The sequence below is a fragment of the Amblyomma mixtum genome, chromosome 6, assembly GCF_055824585.1.
Source record: "Amblyomma mixtum isolate Tamu chromosome 6, ASM5582458v1, whole genome shotgun sequence".
Taxonomy (NCBI): domain Eukaryota; kingdom Metazoa; phylum Arthropoda; class Arachnida; order Ixodida; family Ixodidae; genus Amblyomma; species Amblyomma mixtum.
In genome coordinates, this window is record NC_143017.1 from 79,083,142 (window position 1) to 79,098,668 (window position 15,527).

Sequence of the window (15,527 nt, forward strand, 5' to 3'; positions counted from 1 at the left end):
TTTGACTGGTTTTATCTGAATATTGTCAACATCTAAGGCTTTGCTATTATTTAAATTCATAAAGGTTGTACATACTTCGGTCTCATTGGTGGGCTCAAGGAAAAGGCTTTTGAAAGGGCTACAAGATGAAGGAACTTCAGGTAGATGCGTCATAGGTAAATGGGTAGTTAAAAAATTGCTGTTAAAACGGTCAGCAAGAGCCTGACCGGATAATTCAGAGCCCTTATAGATTATTCGTTGAGGTGGCGCATTTTTCGTATTGCGATGTAACAAGTTATTGACAACTTTCCAGACAGCGTCTGAATTTTTCATTCTAACATCAGAGAACAGTTTTTGATGATACACAATCTTAGCACGCCTAAGCTCAGCATTTAGTTTATTTCTAGTTTTTTTGAATAAGCTTAGAGATTCTAGAGAGCGGTTATTTAAAAAGGCATGGTACAACTTGTTTTCGCGCTTTATCATTCTTTTGAGCTCTGGCGTGATCCATGGCTTTCTTATTCGTTTAGACCGCTTAATGTTCTTGAAGGGAAAGTGCTTAGAGTATATGTCTACAAAAACCTTGATAAACTCTGAATATGCATTATTTGAATCTTTTATATCAAATATAAATGACCAGTTGTATATAAATGACATGGAGGATTAGCATGCCCTCAAATGGCGGGCACGAAAACTAAGGCATAACAGCACCACCGGGTAAGCATTGAAATTATGCGGGAGGACATGAAATGGTGTTCTTTGCACTTACCCTTCCTGTGACAGCTCATCTTGCTTCTCAAGTGGAGATTCTGCTAGACCAGGCTGATCATAAGAATGAGCTGCACCAAAAGTGGAAGCAAAAGCATAAATCAATAGGACCTAGCAGGAGGTATGCAGCACGTCAAAAAATGCAAAGCCAAATATATTTCGCCATTATAAGTGTCCTTGCCTGGCAAATTCGCACGTGTGTCGACTTTTGATGTTTTTACATGAAATGCATGCTGGCAGCCACTCTTCACGCAATCACACTTTACCTCAAAGAATCAAAAAATTCTAATGGATGTGCTTTTAAAATACCTAAACTTGAGCTTGCTGGTTCTTTGTTTGCAAAGCCATAGCACAGCAGCGAACAAGGAGCGGAGATGAGACGTTAAAATACAATGAGCTAGCTTTCAACAATGTTATTAGCAAAATGCACAACTATTTATTGCATGCTCTAATTGCAAAAAGCACCAACCAACATATGAATACTAGCAGGATTGAAGGAAAGCAAGTAAGGTTGTGTGAACAGTACTTTTTTCAAACCGAATCAAATACGAGTACTGTAGCTTTGCTACCGAATCGATTAGTCAAGAACCAAATCGAATATAAATCGAATATTCGCTACTTGTGCAGATATTCAATGAGTAATCTGTAGAAACAGCGAAGCGCTGCTTTTGCAGTTTTAACTGCATCCATTAAAAGACGCAACTGATTTCCATTTGAGAAGTCGCAACACGAAGTCAGTGTGTTAACTTTAACATTATCATGTTATGAGCCCAGGAATGGTACCTAGTACCTTTTGCTGTTGATAACGAAAGACAATAAACTAGCGCCACAACTCGAAGCATGAAATGGGTGAGAGCTACTTGTGAGGCATGGACTCCACAGGCACTGGCACTGAACCCTCCATCCACAGGCACTGAACCCTCCATCCACAGGCACTGAACCCTCCATCCCACGCATACCAATTGCGGAAGCGTGATACACAAATAGCCCCTGTTTTAGGACTAACCATGAAAGATAATTACCATAGGCCTTATACAAACTTCACGCCAATTATTTGAAAAGTATTAGAAATTTAAAATTATTTTGAACATACACCATTTGATTTGTTCGAATAATCGAATAGGAGGATATTTAATTCAGTATTCGAAATTCCTGAACATTCAGCACACCCCTAAAAGCAAGTTCCTCACCGGACAGAAACTAGTTTTTGTTTGACCCAGCTAAAAATTGTGCATGTCATATGGTGATTTGTAAAATTACAGCACGCATGAATAGCTGTTCATTTTCCTAATAGAGCTGTTAACATGAAGTTGGCTCTTTAAGCGCAATTGCTTCATTTCAGTCCCTTGTTTGCTCCCATGCTATGGCTTTGCAAAATCCCAAGAAAGCCAGCAAGTTGCAAGGAGCCCAAGGTGTACTGAAAATTTTTCACTTGGCTCCCATGCAAAGTGGCGAAACAGCAAGGTCAGCAACGAGAGTTGCACTACACACAACAAAAGAAAACGAGCCAGAATGGTTTCTGTTGCAAGTGGATGCTTCGCGCTTCAGTCTGTGTCTCGCAGGTGAAATGTGCACGTACCGCTATCCAACGTGGACGCACTGCCCTGAGGCGTGAGTGGTGGCTGCGTCGGATGCTCCAGTTCCAACTCGTACGAGGGCTCCAGCATGGAACCACCCGGAGGTGTCCGGCTACTGCTGCCGGCCAGCGACAGCACGCTCGGCTTCCGCGATCGCACCCTGGGCCGGCCAGGGAAACTATGCCTGAGACAAAGCGCCGTCATTTTCCCGTGAGTTCACACATTTCCAAAAGGTTGCAAAAAAAACAGTACAACGACGTCAAGTGGCAGCTTACATCAAAGTTCTTTTTTTTTCCTTTTTACCGCGCCTGCTATGGCACCAAGCTTCAAAATCCTCAGCCACAGCCTGCAGCTAATCCTCAAGAGCTAGAAAATGTGTTCCTGCTTATATAAACTCTTTGAAGTCAGCATCAATCTACATGAAGTTAACTCTTGACAATTCAAACTTGATGGGAACTAAGTGCTTGTTCGAATCATGCAGTCTGAATTAAGGGGCATTTTTTTTCAATACACTTGATGCTGACAGGGCTAAACTGTCAGTTCACATAAACCTCTAGTTCCAATAAAAAAAAAGTCACAGGACAGGTGTAACGCAAATGTTTGAGCGTTAGCTGTGGAGTGAAAGCAGAGAAAGAAGCCGGGTGCCAGGCCAGGGTCGCTTTTACCGATCAGTGTCTGGTGTAGTTGCGATCCAAGGTGGATGCCCAAGCCACCTGTCGCCTCCCACCCTCTCACCTAAAAGTGGAGAGGACTCCTCTCTCTCCTTTTTGCAGGTGGTGCTGGGAACACTGCCGATGTCGCGAAACTGAGGAATGAGCTAATAAGAGCAAACACACTATAAGTGTGACTTAACAAGAGTCTGCTGCATTCTAAGCAGCTGAATCTTAAGCCTATTGAAGTTTTCACAAATGCATTATTAAAGAGCTCTAAGCATGCACTGGATTAGAAGATGAGGACTGAATATGATCTAGCAAGCTTCATTCCAAATGACGACACCACCCATGTCCGTACAGAACGGTTAATAGGTCCAATGTTGAATTTAAGCCTAATCCTTATGTACTATCGGGGACAAAAGTGGTATACTACACGCGGCGGGAGCCGGAGCAACGGAAAACTGTGGCATTTTGGCAAGCTATAGCACGAAACATTGAAACGAGCCAAGCGACATGCCTGCTGATAACAAAGGTCAAGCATTGGCTGTCTCGATCCCAGATGCCGCCTGTAGATGGTGCCGGAGCGCAGTTTTCCGTCACTTCGGCTGCCGCCACGTGGAGTATACAACTTTTGTCCACGATAGTACAATTGGGGACAAAAGTGACAGACCCCCACCTCCAAGTTCCGGCCCATGCCACTCTGCCTGGGGCTGCCACCTGACAAAATGCTTCTGGTGTCGAGACCGGCGCAGTGGGCCCGTTTCGACACAAGAAGTGCTTTGCTTTGGCATGTGGCATCTCTACGCAGAGTGGCATTGGTCGGAACTTGGAGAGGGAGTCTGTTACTTTTGCCCCTCATGGTAAGTGCAATTTTTGTACACTGAAATTCCCACTGCAAACAAACTGCTTCCAATTGGTGCGGCAAGTTCGTCGGCAACACAAACAGTACCCTGAGCATGATAGAACAGGTTAGTTTTCAACTTGGAGCAAATTAAGAGCAACAGACACCACAAAGCAAAGCACAAACAGCATGAAAACTGTCATGGGGCTGAGTTCTGGATTTCAATTAATGTCCCCAACTCAACTGCTATGCCATGAAATGTGCATCTGTTTCATTCAAATGCGAGTTACTTGGCTAAAAACAAAAGCTTTCAAAACAGAACAAGCAAACATAATTACGAAGGACTGAATTATATTTAACCGTACTAAAGAAACAAGGCACTCGGTGGTTGTGCTCGCAGTATATTTAAGAATGTTGCTGAGATGCATCTGTATGATAATCTAGGAAGGCCCGAGAACGGAGCTGTCCGAGCAACTCACAGCTTTTTGCGCTGCACGGGACTGCTGCCATCTTTGCGCGGCCTGCCGGGGCCCCTCTTCACCACCAGAGGGGAGACCACACCGCTGCTCTCTCCACCAGATGCCGCCGCCGACAGCGCGCCGGACGACTTCGGAGAGTCGCCAGCCTGCTGGCCAACAGGGGTCCCCTCGCGCTGGCCGTCATTCTCCGCGCTGCCACCTCTTCCGTCGGGAGCACCTTCCGAAGTCCCGGCACCCGACCGGTCCGACGGGTTTGTCTTCTCGGTCACCTGAACGGGATCTTCCTCTGTAGTGCTGCCGTGTGTGCTGCTGCAGGCAGCTGCAGGAGGAGAGTCCGTGGCAGCAGGCGGCAGAGAGGCAGCAGCACTATCACTGCTGCCTTCGTCTGCAGCTCTATCCAGTCTTGCTTCCATCGCGACATCTGCCTCGGCGAAGTTTTGTCCCAAGGGCCTCTGAAAAAAACGAGCAACGAGAAATATTGCAAATCCTCCAGTCACTTTTAAGCAGGTGCTCGAGTGTGATCAGTGAAGAAAAACAGCTGAGGCTCCGTGAAATTGCAAGGCTCAATGAGCTAATCTGATGCGACTTCATTTAATCCATCATATCCCTTCAGCTGCACAACCTCTGCTGAAATGCTGCTCAAAATTTCATGCCACTACATGGAGGCAAAAAACGACACCACAGTCCACTCAACTCATTTATTACAACATGCTGGGAAATGTGCGCTCTATATGGTCTGGCTGAAAACAGGGTTGCTGCAACACACCTTTTTATATAATTCATTTATTCTACAAATGGACTCTCATCAATTCAAACTCGCCTAATTCAAACTGCCAGTTTCTTTGAACTGATGTCTGGTCCAGTCATCACAAAGTGCATTAAAAGGCTCCCATTAATTTGAACTCCTCATAATTCGGATAAACTTCGAGCGTCCTTCAAGAGTAGTAGATGTACTTGCTAACAGTGTCACGTGCATCTCAATGCACTTTATTCACTTTAAAATCAAAAATATGGGCCCATAATCTAAGAGCACTTGCTGCTGGGCTAGTTGGTTTTGGTTCATATTTGAATAGGTTTTAGGTGCAAAAAACAGACAGACACATAGGTAGGCAAGGTGCTTCGTCCTGTTATCTACCTATGTGTCTGTCTGTTTTTTGCGCCTAAAACCTATTCAAATATGAACCAAAACCAACTAGCCCAGCAGCAAGTGCTCTTAGACTATGTTTCTAGTACAGTGGGCCCTTCCTTTTGTGTGTCATCTCCACGAAAAAAATGGCGCTTCATCCTGTTACCTACCTATGTGTCTGTCTGTTTTTTGCGCCTAAAACCTATTCAAAAATGGGCCCATAAGCAGCATGCTACCATAACACAACTACAGGACACTGCTATTTATTGATATGTGCATACCATACCCATATTACATTATTCCCGGCACGTGTCATACCCGTGGCTCCCCATTTATAGTCGTATTTTTTTTTCCATGAGAGTATCAGCGGTATTCCCACTCAAAATGACAGCAAGACTCGGCCCTCTCACACCTGTTCTCTCAAGCACTGGCCATCTACACACTCCCTTTTGTAAAAGGTAGTGCACTAGTAGACAGTTTACTCTCAAGCCAGACTAACTTGGAACCAACAATAGAAGGGACACAGGTGGGGTTTCAATTATATGATACATCACAAAAAACATGTTAAATCACAGCAGTAGTATTAACGTCTCACTAGCAGAAATGAAACTCAATTAAAGAAACTGTTCAGCCAGCGATTTTTTAGCAAAAATTAGAAATAAAGTTTACCTATATGACACTAGCACACTGATTGTGACAGCACAGAAACAGTAAAAGGAAAAAAAACTGCATCCTTTATAGCATAGTGAAGTCCAAGCATGCATTTCAAATCACTGAAGTTTTCCTTCCCTCAGTAATATTTCCACCACATCGCCATTTATGAGCACCAAAATCAAATTTAAGCACCGCGTAGAAAAACAGAATTGAATGATGTCAATATTAAAAGAGTCAGGACAGAGCGCTACAACTGCTCAACTACCAGCACTACCACAGCTTAGTTACAAAAAAATTGCGTGGACACTTTGGCAACTAAAGCGTTGAGAGGCGAAAGCCGAGGACACTATGCCGTGACGACTTCCGGTAGATGTAACGTCACGCCGTCCCTGTGGCTGTATCGATACCCAGATTGTACATCTTTCAGGAATATTAAGTGTTAATTACGCTTAATTACATGTTTCTCCATCTAATTTGACACAAATCCGAAGTTTTTCCGACCATTCTGTGACAATTTTCGCTATGCCGTGACGACTTCCGGTGGATGTGACATCACACAGTTCCCGTGGCTATATCGACGTCCGCGCTATTTCGACGCAATTTCGACATTTTTGCCTATAATTAATTAACTAATTGATCTCCAGTCATCAAACTTGGCTTCTAGGTTCATTTTTTCCTCCTCTATCTGAAGCAATGATTGGTTTTCTTCTATCTTTTTTAGTTCCCGAGTAAAACACGTGTGACACGCTTTGTTAAAGGGGCTGCGAAACACTGCTTGGGGGGATACCGGCTATACTTCAGGTGGGTTCTTTATGTCACACAGATGCTGACTTAAAAAGACTTACAGGAATCGATGCACAGGAACGGGAGTTATTCAGTGGAGAAATTTCAAAATACATGCAAACAAAACGCTGCCCTCAACTCGATTTTGGCGGGGCTTCCCACTCCTATTTCGCTCTCCCAATGACGGCACCTGGCGCAACCAATCAAAACAGCCAGCCAGAGCACGTCGCGGAAGTTTGTACTCCATGGTTGCCTGCTCCCTGTAACTCGTTTTTGCTGAGACTGGCAGCGTCGTTTCCATGCCAGAGCGCCCCTGGTGGTGTATTCTTATTTTACTTGCTTTGCAGGGCTTTTATCTAAGACAAACAAGTTGTTTTTGTAGATCTAATATAAAATGCAGACAGGTGCAAAATGTGTCTATTTATTCACACAATTTGCAGTATATTTACTGTTTGTCCGATCATCAAGCTCGCGCCAGGTGATGTCATATCCGCTGCTAAAAACCCGCCACTGTGTGGCGACACCATCAGAGCCATGAAGTTGTTTTTGGGAGGACATTAAAATAGTAAAAAACGGAATATACGCGGTATTACCGACGCTAATAGCACCATTATAACTCACTGTATGCAATCAACAGGCAAAACAGTTAACTAAGATTGTGTTTCTGGGCCCCTTTAAAGGACGACAGTATAAGCTATTAAAGGCTTTCGCCTTAAAAGTGACCACTTTGGAGCAACTAGAGCCATGGAAGTAGCAGGCTAGCCTGAAACTAGCCTTATAGGAAAGCACCATATTAGAAAAGTGCCTGAAAACCTTTCACCAAAACTGCAAAATCTGCTCAGTATTAAAGTGACACTGAGGACAAATTGCAGTTAGCTTGTACAGAAAGATGACTCTGTTATAAAGAAAAAATGGCTACTTTAACTGACAATGAAGTTTTTACGAGCTGGAAAAGAAAAAGAACTGAAATACAGGTATTACCGCCACACGCCGCTTTCACAAACAAACTGCAATGACGTCAAGACAGCTCTCTTTTCGCACGGATTCCTCAGTCTAGGCTACATTACTATCCGATTCCATTTGGTGACTACAGCCGCTGTCAGGTCTGATGATCACAAGTTTGAATCGAGCGGTTGGGAAAAAAAAAGTTCCATTTTTAAATCCAAGCTGCCCAGTAATAAATGCTCCTTTTACTACTGAACAAACACCCACATAAAAAAAAAAGAAGTCAATCTATTTTAACTCAGAATGAACACTGTGTGCAGTGGTCCTCACTGTACCTTTATTGGGATACACTTGCATAATCTCTTGTCACAAGACCTTTTCAGGGGCAGTCGGCACCAGCAGGGTTATTAACGATTGAAAACTGCCCTCCGGTGCATCCAAGGTTATCCCTCTCCTTCCGCTGTTCCTGCTCCGCTGAAACCTACACTTCTATGCAAACGATGTGAGACGTTTGCAACGCTCCGTCCGCTGGTTGCCCTTGAAACTTTATTTTCTCCCATAAACGCATAACCGTTAACCTTGTACAGACATGTAACCGGCCACGTTTTCACAACTCAATAACTCTTGCTGCTTTCATTCCTTTGGCACCTGCTATTCGTGATGCTGAAGAAGCGCACCTATTATCTGCCATCTGCCTTTCCAATGTGCAAAAAGCATAAACGGTGTTTCCGAAGTATGAAAGGAGGTGGACAATGAAAGAACTGCAGAAAATGGCAGACAGGCTTCTAAGCAAGATTACAGGGCCGCTGCTATGCATGACCTATTATAGTTGGCTCGTATTCGACTCATATTTGGCTCATGACCCCGATCACTTGCCTTGGACCGTTTAAATAGCTTTGCAGACTTATTTATGATGTTGCATGGCATTCTGAAGCCTCTTTAAAAGGAACTATTAATTGAAGAATTTCATATTATTCACAGCAACATGTAAATGCTCTTACTGGGCAAATACTGAGGAGACTTAAATAAAGCTTATTTGCCTGTAAAAAAAAAGGTTCAGCTAAATACGTCCACGTTTGTGTGCATTTTTACAAAGAATACAGATCTGTATATTACAAAGACTCTTCAGTTTACAAAGATTACGAGGAAGCTGCAAATTTTTACACCTTTGAATGAGATGTGCACGTACCTCTCCAACAAAACAAACAGCAGAGTCCTCCAAACTGCACTCATTCACTGGGTGTATGCACAATATAGCCTCAACAAGTGTTCCTTCATGAATGAGATTTTTGGAGAAATACTCCCGTAATGTGCCTGTAAATTCTACACACGACAGAATTTACAACGTAAATACCATGCTTTAAAAGCATAATTTTGGCCTTCACTTTGAATATTAAACCAAGTGTATCTTTAGAATCTTAACATCTGTCTTTGCAGTGAAGCTATCATGTCATCAACGCAGTGCTACAAACAGCTCAGCTTTGACTTTTCTCCCTTTCCTTCATTAAGTTTTCTACTAAATGATTTCAAACAAGCACTGTCGCTGCTTATATTAATATTGAAGCCGAAAGTTTGTTTTCAATTTGTTTTGTCCTGCGTGGACCAGAATTAGGTCTGCAGTACTGTGCACACCAACATACTATAGAGAAACATTTCCTAAATCCATATTCAGCAGTTGCGTGATCATAATTCACACGCACTCATGTATTACACCACCCTCTAGTGTATAACAGCATGCACACAACAAGATAAAAAGCAAAACATAAGGTCTAGCCAGTGATGACTGAACGTTCTCTTAGAGCAGCAGTGTTTCCAACAGACCAGCGAATAAGAACAATGCAGACCATCACATACAAAAAAGAACTCTCTAGAAGTGCCCTGTAGGCAAGAAAAAAAAACATTTTCTTTTTCTGAGCTGCACACACCATTACTTTTTTCCTTGGCCACTGCAATTATGTGCGCATCAAAGTCAGAGCAAAAAGGCTGGTAGATCGCAATTCTTTCTACTCAGTGATAAAAGTGCACTTTGTGACAGCTTTTCAATGATTCTCAATTAGCCCACGTGCTGCCGAACAGGTGCAGTTTGGGGCAAGCAGCTTTTTTTTTTTTTTTTTCACCACAATTAGAGGTCAATGTTTGTCAGTTGAAGCCCGGAAATGTTTGGCATACCCACAGTAGCTGACAAAAATGCACCCCACATTTGTCCCAAGGCAAGGGTAAAAAGACTCCACAGCTCAGCTGTGCTTTAAACAGGCCAACTTGAGGTGAAGCCATCAGGCCCATCACCAACAGCTGTACACTTCTGAATGCTCCAGTTAGAGCCTCCAGCTTAAGCCCAGTGCCAGGAAGCAATAACACCATTTTTCTCACCTTATCTGCCGCCTGATCTCAAATTACAGCCAATTTTCACATTTAAACAAGGAATAAGCCAGCAGAAGCTGACTGCACAAGCTCAGACATATTGGTATCGGACAAAATATCTCAGCATCACAAGAATATGAACCACCTCACAGATTCAAGAGATGATGGAGCATCAGCAGTAATACTCAACAGAGTGGCACAGGATCTGTTAACGGCATATGCAAACTGAGGCACGTTTTTTTGCTCTGCAAGCCAAAAAGCGGGCTTTAACGGGCGATTTGGATTCATATCCCGAGCTGTTATTGGTCGAGACAGATTTTGTGCTCCTTTGCGGATTAAAAGCTCTTCTCTAGATCAATGATTGGAACATGCGCTAATTCACAGCTTCCCGATACCAATTCCATGCCTCATAAAATCGGAAAAGAAGCAAGAACCATTGCTGGCAAGCATGAAAACATTTGCATAGCTACATAAACTGAACACATGGATGAAATTCCAATACTTGTTACGTAGAATTACGAAATCAGAGATCTTCTAGCATTGAAATCTCTCCACTAGGCTTTAGCACCATCTTACACATCAAAATGAGCAGCCAAACCGTTGAGATTTCACTCTAAAGAGTGGCTTCTAAAGAAAGGTAAACTCAGCAAAGATAAGCTCTTTTCTTCAACAACACTGATAACTGACCAGCTGTAATGAGCAATACTCATAACCTTCCTACAAGTTCTGCGTACATTTTTTTTTCTTTGCAACATTGTGACATTGCTATCAATATGCAAACATGCACCCATGAAAGGCAATTCAGCTTACATTTTAAAATCAGGCTAAGGTGGTTACTACCCAAGTGATAGTGGACAGAGAGGTGGAGCGAAAATCTGACATCGGATTCAATCTTAAGAATTTTTCAACAAAACAAATAGCTTTAATAAAAATACGTTGTAAATCTCACGTAACTATGATAACAGCATATACCAAATGAGAGCTCAAGCTATAAGAAGGCAGCTTGGCTTGAATTCCCATACACAATGTGTATGTTTACACGGCATATATGCGCAGGCTGTTTACAGCACTAATAACGACATTTGGCATTTAGAAATCAGAATCGAGGATAACAAAAGAGCCAACTGCGCTTTTAAAGACTGTTTGGATTCGACAAAAGCGCACCTGCGGCTGAGATTATCCGGAACAACTCGGGATCCATTTCGCAACTCGACGCTGGAGCTCGACTCCGGAGACCAAATGCACCGAAGTGCTGTTCCTTTTTTTTTTTTTTTTTTTTCAAAATTCATCTCCTTTGAGGAGTTTTCGCAGTTAACCGAGCTGTATAACGCCTCACGTCAAAAAAAAAAGCCCCCTGTCAAGCAAAGGCGATTATGTTAATTAGCTCGAGCTCATTACATTTCACGCTGATGTCGCCCAAAATTTGAGACAGCATTAGACAAAAGTGCTCGACAAAGCGGTGCGCCAAGCACTAAGTGCTGATTTACTGAGCTAAAATAACATTTAGACGAGATCTGGCAACGATGCAAGAGAATGGAAAAACACGGCGGCCAATGGTCAAAATCAAGATCATGGACGACGGTGTCCCCTAAAAGCGTGCTTCACCCAGAGCCGCCGCTCTGCACGCGCGAGAAGCCGCATGCGGCAGGACCTAACCACGCAGCACCACTTTAAAGATGTGTGCCAAAATCAGGGCCCGCGTAAACTCGGCATCACTTAGCAGCACGTTTACGATCGAAGGATGCCAAACTGACGGGATGTGTTACGGGCCGCAAACAATCATGCATGCGAAGCGTCGCGACGCTCTTGTTCGTGGTGCACAAAAAACAAAAGACGCATAAAACTATCCGGCCAAAGTTCCAAAAGCGTGTGCAGGAGCGCAGGCCGTCAACGCAGCGACCGCGGGTGCTGTCTGACACCATACGCAAACGCACCGCGCTGGACGGGACAGGACCTTAGGTTTCGGCCATGATGCCGACCGAGAGGCCAACCTGAGGAACGACCGTGCAGTGACGGAAGCCGCAACATTGTGCGCACGCACAGATCGGAATCGTGCACTCACCGGGCAGTGTTCCAGCTTGTGAGAAGACGTTCAACATTTGGTCCGTGAAAAAAAGTGCACAACACACTGCGACCTTGAGTCAGTAACAACAGATAATAACAACGGCAAGACCACAACACATCACACCAACACTAAAACGAACTACTATACGCCATGTTTAGCGCCAGCAGCGCCGATTTACTGAAGGGGCCGATTCCCACCCTGAATAGACCAGTGTTGCCAGCAACCTTGCACGGCGGACCTCGCTTGTGCAGCAGAATAGCTCGCGCTTCTTTGAGTGAAAGAGCTTGTAATTTTGTTCCGCGATTGTTTTGCTCGCTTGGAGGTCTTTTCATTTACGCAAACAAATTACTTACGCGTTTATTTTATCTTGATATCATTCGAATCAATTGGTCCGCGCAACAGAAGCACCTAAAGAGAGAATAAAAATAACGCACATTGTACCCAGACAGCTCGAATAATACGCTGCTCAGAAAAGTTTTAATTTGTACGCAACTTTCGACCTGTTTGAAAACAAAGAAATATTAATTTTACCCTTTACTATAACTTTTGACAATAAAATAAAACAGTCAGCCTTATTTATTGAATACAAGTAAAGTCTGGAAGTGTCACCGAGCGAAGCACTGCTAGCGTCGTCTAGGAAAACTTGCTGGAGCTGGAAGTGGGAGGTTGGATCAGTCCTAGAGCTGCTAGTACCTCTGCTTGTTTGACATCTCGTGACTGCAGCTGACCGCGCTGTTACCAGTGCCGCAACCCAGTTTCGAGCTAAGGAAATTATGGGCGCTAGAGGAAAGCTCATTGCCATTATAGGAGATGAGGTGAGCGCTCAAAATAGTGTGTGCTTTCACATCATATTTTTGCAACGTCTGCAGAAAGGCTTGGAGAGTTCGTTTCGGTTGTCTCCAATCTGCCGTCCACTGCTTTCTGACGTCGTAAGAGATGATCCAGGATTTGCCGAAAAAGAATGAAAGAGCGAGTTTGTATTTGCGCTTTCTTGCAGAATGATGCGGTCAGCCATGCTGCAAGCATTCAGGCGTTTGGATTCTCTATGCAACGAATATTAATTACGGGGCTTCCTGTTGCAGGATACCTGTGTTGGGTTCCTTCTTGGGGGCATTGGAGAGATCAACAAGCAGAGACAGCCGAACTTCAAAGTTGTTGACAAGAGTACGTTTGAAACTGTTATCATCGTTGTAACTGCTGAATAGTGGGTTTGTGGCCTGCTTGAATTGTCTGCAGGCTAGCAATAATTGGACCCTTGGAATACCTTGTTTTGAATGTCTTGTTTTAAGCTTTTCTCGTGTCCTCTCAGATACAAGTGTATCGGAAATAGAAGAATGTTTCAAGAACTTCGTCAAGCGTGGAGACGTGGATATCATTCTCATCAACCAGAATGTAAGTTTTTTTTTTTTTTTTTTATAGTAACTGACGGTGAAATTACTGCGAGACAGACTCACTTTGGACACCTTAGCGTACAGTGCATAAAAACGAAAAATTTGTTGGCACATGTGTAAGTGACACATGTGTAAGCGCTCCATCAGTGTCTTTATCTCAAAAAGAACTTCGCTTCCTGAATCGCACATCTTAGCTTGTGTTGGCGTGCAGAATCCCAGTGCATGAATGAGCTCTTTGCTTTGTTTTCTTTTTGGTGCCTGAATGTATTTATACGTGCAGCGTGCCAAATAAATGTCAGTTGTTAGTTCAGCGCTGTGTCGTCCGTTTCTTTCTCTGCTCTCTTCTTTGGCTTTTGGCCTTGCGCTGCTTCAAATCAAACAACGAAAAATTTGTGTGTGTGTGCGCAGATTGCTGAAATGATCAGACATGCGATTGACAGCCACACTCAGTCGATACCTGCAGTCCTGGAAATACCATCGAAAGACCAACCTTATGACCCAAGCAAGGACTCTATCCTCAGGAGAGCGAAGGTGACGAACACACTTCAGATTCAAGTTTGTGTGTGGCATGAGCGCATCAGTACCCAGTTCATAGTTAGCATGCCACCCCAGTGCCAGGAATTAGTTGCTTTATTATAGCTACCATGTTCATGCATTTCATGCTATGGAAACAACCATAACACACTTCTTTTTTATTGCAGGGGATGTTTACCACTGAAGATTACAAGTAGTCACCTTCTCTGTACATAACATACTTTGATGTAATCAAGTGGTGTGCTGCATACCAAAAAAAAAATCTAACCTGTAGAAACATGTTTGACTGTTTTGAATGTGGCATGTGTATTAAAGCCTAAGACAGAGCAAGCACCTTGTCTTACTTTTTTGTTTTATAAGATAGCTTGCGGGTGTATTACCTGAAACACATTCACGTCTGACATTTGACAAGGAACAACAAATCATTGCTGCAGGTTCAATGTAGAACTCAGTGCTTCAGAAATAGCAGCCCTCGGGGTTGTTTTGGCAGAAAAACACTGATCCATTTGGACGATTGTTACGCAGCAAAACCAATATTTCACATTATGTGTAGGTGGCCCTATTTCCATTCAGACTCACTGGTACATACTCGGTGCATGTTGGAATCTTGCACATAGTTGGAAGATAATTGGAACCACTGGCCTGAAGGCAAACCAAGTAAAATGCAGAACTTGACCTAACACCCTAGTTGTCGTCAAGTCATTGCATTCAAAGCAGTTTTTCTAGCCACAGTAGGGAACAGTATTTCCCTTCGGGTAAATAGTAGTAGTAGTAGTGGTTTTTATTTTGCATTGAATATGGAAGGTAAAGGAATTTTTGCTACCCCAGCATCTCCTATCGCTGCTGGAAGCACCTGAGCTGGGGCAGCAGAAATAAAGGATAGCAGGCAGTGTGTAGAAGTGTAAAGAAAGAGGTGAGGGGATAGTAGAAAGGACAGGGGGAGGGTAAATATTATTGCAAATGCCACAACTACTAACTTAAAGACTCTAAACACAAGTTGTTACAGCAGCGCACACAGCCAGCTGATGCTCGCCTTCAGTCAGAAACTGTTCCAGGAGTGAGCGCCATAACTCATTGACTAAAGATGATGGTTTTCACCTTGCTCCATCATATACAGTCTCAGTGAGCAACTTCACTACTGGGTGAAAGCCCAAGTGTCAGAGGTACTTGCTGTTAGCATGACCTTATAGAAAACGTTAACAAGTGATTGGCTAATCCTATGAAACTACCAAATACCTGTATCACATCCCAGAGATTGCGAGTAGCTAAACCAACCAAACAAAACTTTTGCACTACCATAAGAACATGGCAGCAGTCCCCTTTCAAGGGGCTCTGAAACTGGTTCTGAGGAGAGTACATAAACTTGCTCAA

At 43.4% G+C, this 15,527-nt stretch overlaps 2 protein-coding genes across 9 annotated transcripts in view; one reads left to right on the forward strand and one right to left on the reverse strand.

The window, feature by feature from the left end:
* LOC149339478 (uncharacterized) overlaps positions 1–12,540 on the reverse strand; it is a 156,815-nt gene extending 144,275 nt beyond the window's left edge. For 4 of the 8 annotated variants that reach the window (XM_089548258.1, XM_089548263.1, XM_089548264.1 and 1 more), the window contains exons 1-4: positions 12,229–12,539; positions 4,298–4,749; positions 2,327–2,508; positions 749–818 (exon numbers count right to left, since the gene is read on the reverse strand). In XM_089548258.1, coding sequence (XP_089404384.1) covers positions 749–818; positions 2,327–2,508; positions 4,298–4,710 — 665 coding nt within the window. In that variant the 5' untranslated portion in view covers positions 4,711–4,749; positions 12,229–12,539. Of the gene's footprint in view, positions 1–748; positions 819–2,326; positions 2,509–4,297; positions 4,750–12,228 lie in introns of all 8 variants that reach the window. The other 4 variants (XM_089548261.1, XM_089548265.1, XM_089548260.1 and 1 more) reach the window with 2 other exon arrangements.
* Positions 12,541–12,893: 353 nt separating this feature from the next.
* Positions 12,894–14,486, forward strand: Vha14-1 (V-type proton ATPase subunit Vha14-1). Its single transcript, XM_089548268.1, has 5 exons — positions 12,894–13,046; positions 13,314–13,395; positions 13,541–13,623; positions 14,031–14,153; positions 14,324–14,486. Exons 1-5 carry the CDS (start codon positions 13,005–13,007, stop codon positions 14,351–14,353), a joined length of 360 nt encoding a protein of 119 aa, XP_089404394.1. The 5' UTR covers positions 12,894–13,004; the 3' UTR covers positions 14,354–14,486.
* The last annotated feature ends 1,041 nt before the right edge of the window (positions 14,487–15,527 follow it).

Bases quoted from the DNA above. Each gene is read 5' to 3' on its own strand.
- Vha14-1 (XM_089548268.1), top strand. From the start codon at position 13,005: ATGGGCGCTAGAGGAAAGCTCATTGCCATTATAGGAGATGAG. The intron at 13,047-13,313 runs GTGAGCGCTCAA...TTCCTGTTGCAG, and splicing joins TTGCCATTATAGGAGATGAG to GATACCTGTGTTGGGTTCCT. The intron at 14,154-14,323 runs GTGACGAACACA...TTTTTATTGCAG, and splicing joins CTATCCTCAGGAGAGCGAAG to GGGATGTTTACCACTGAAGA.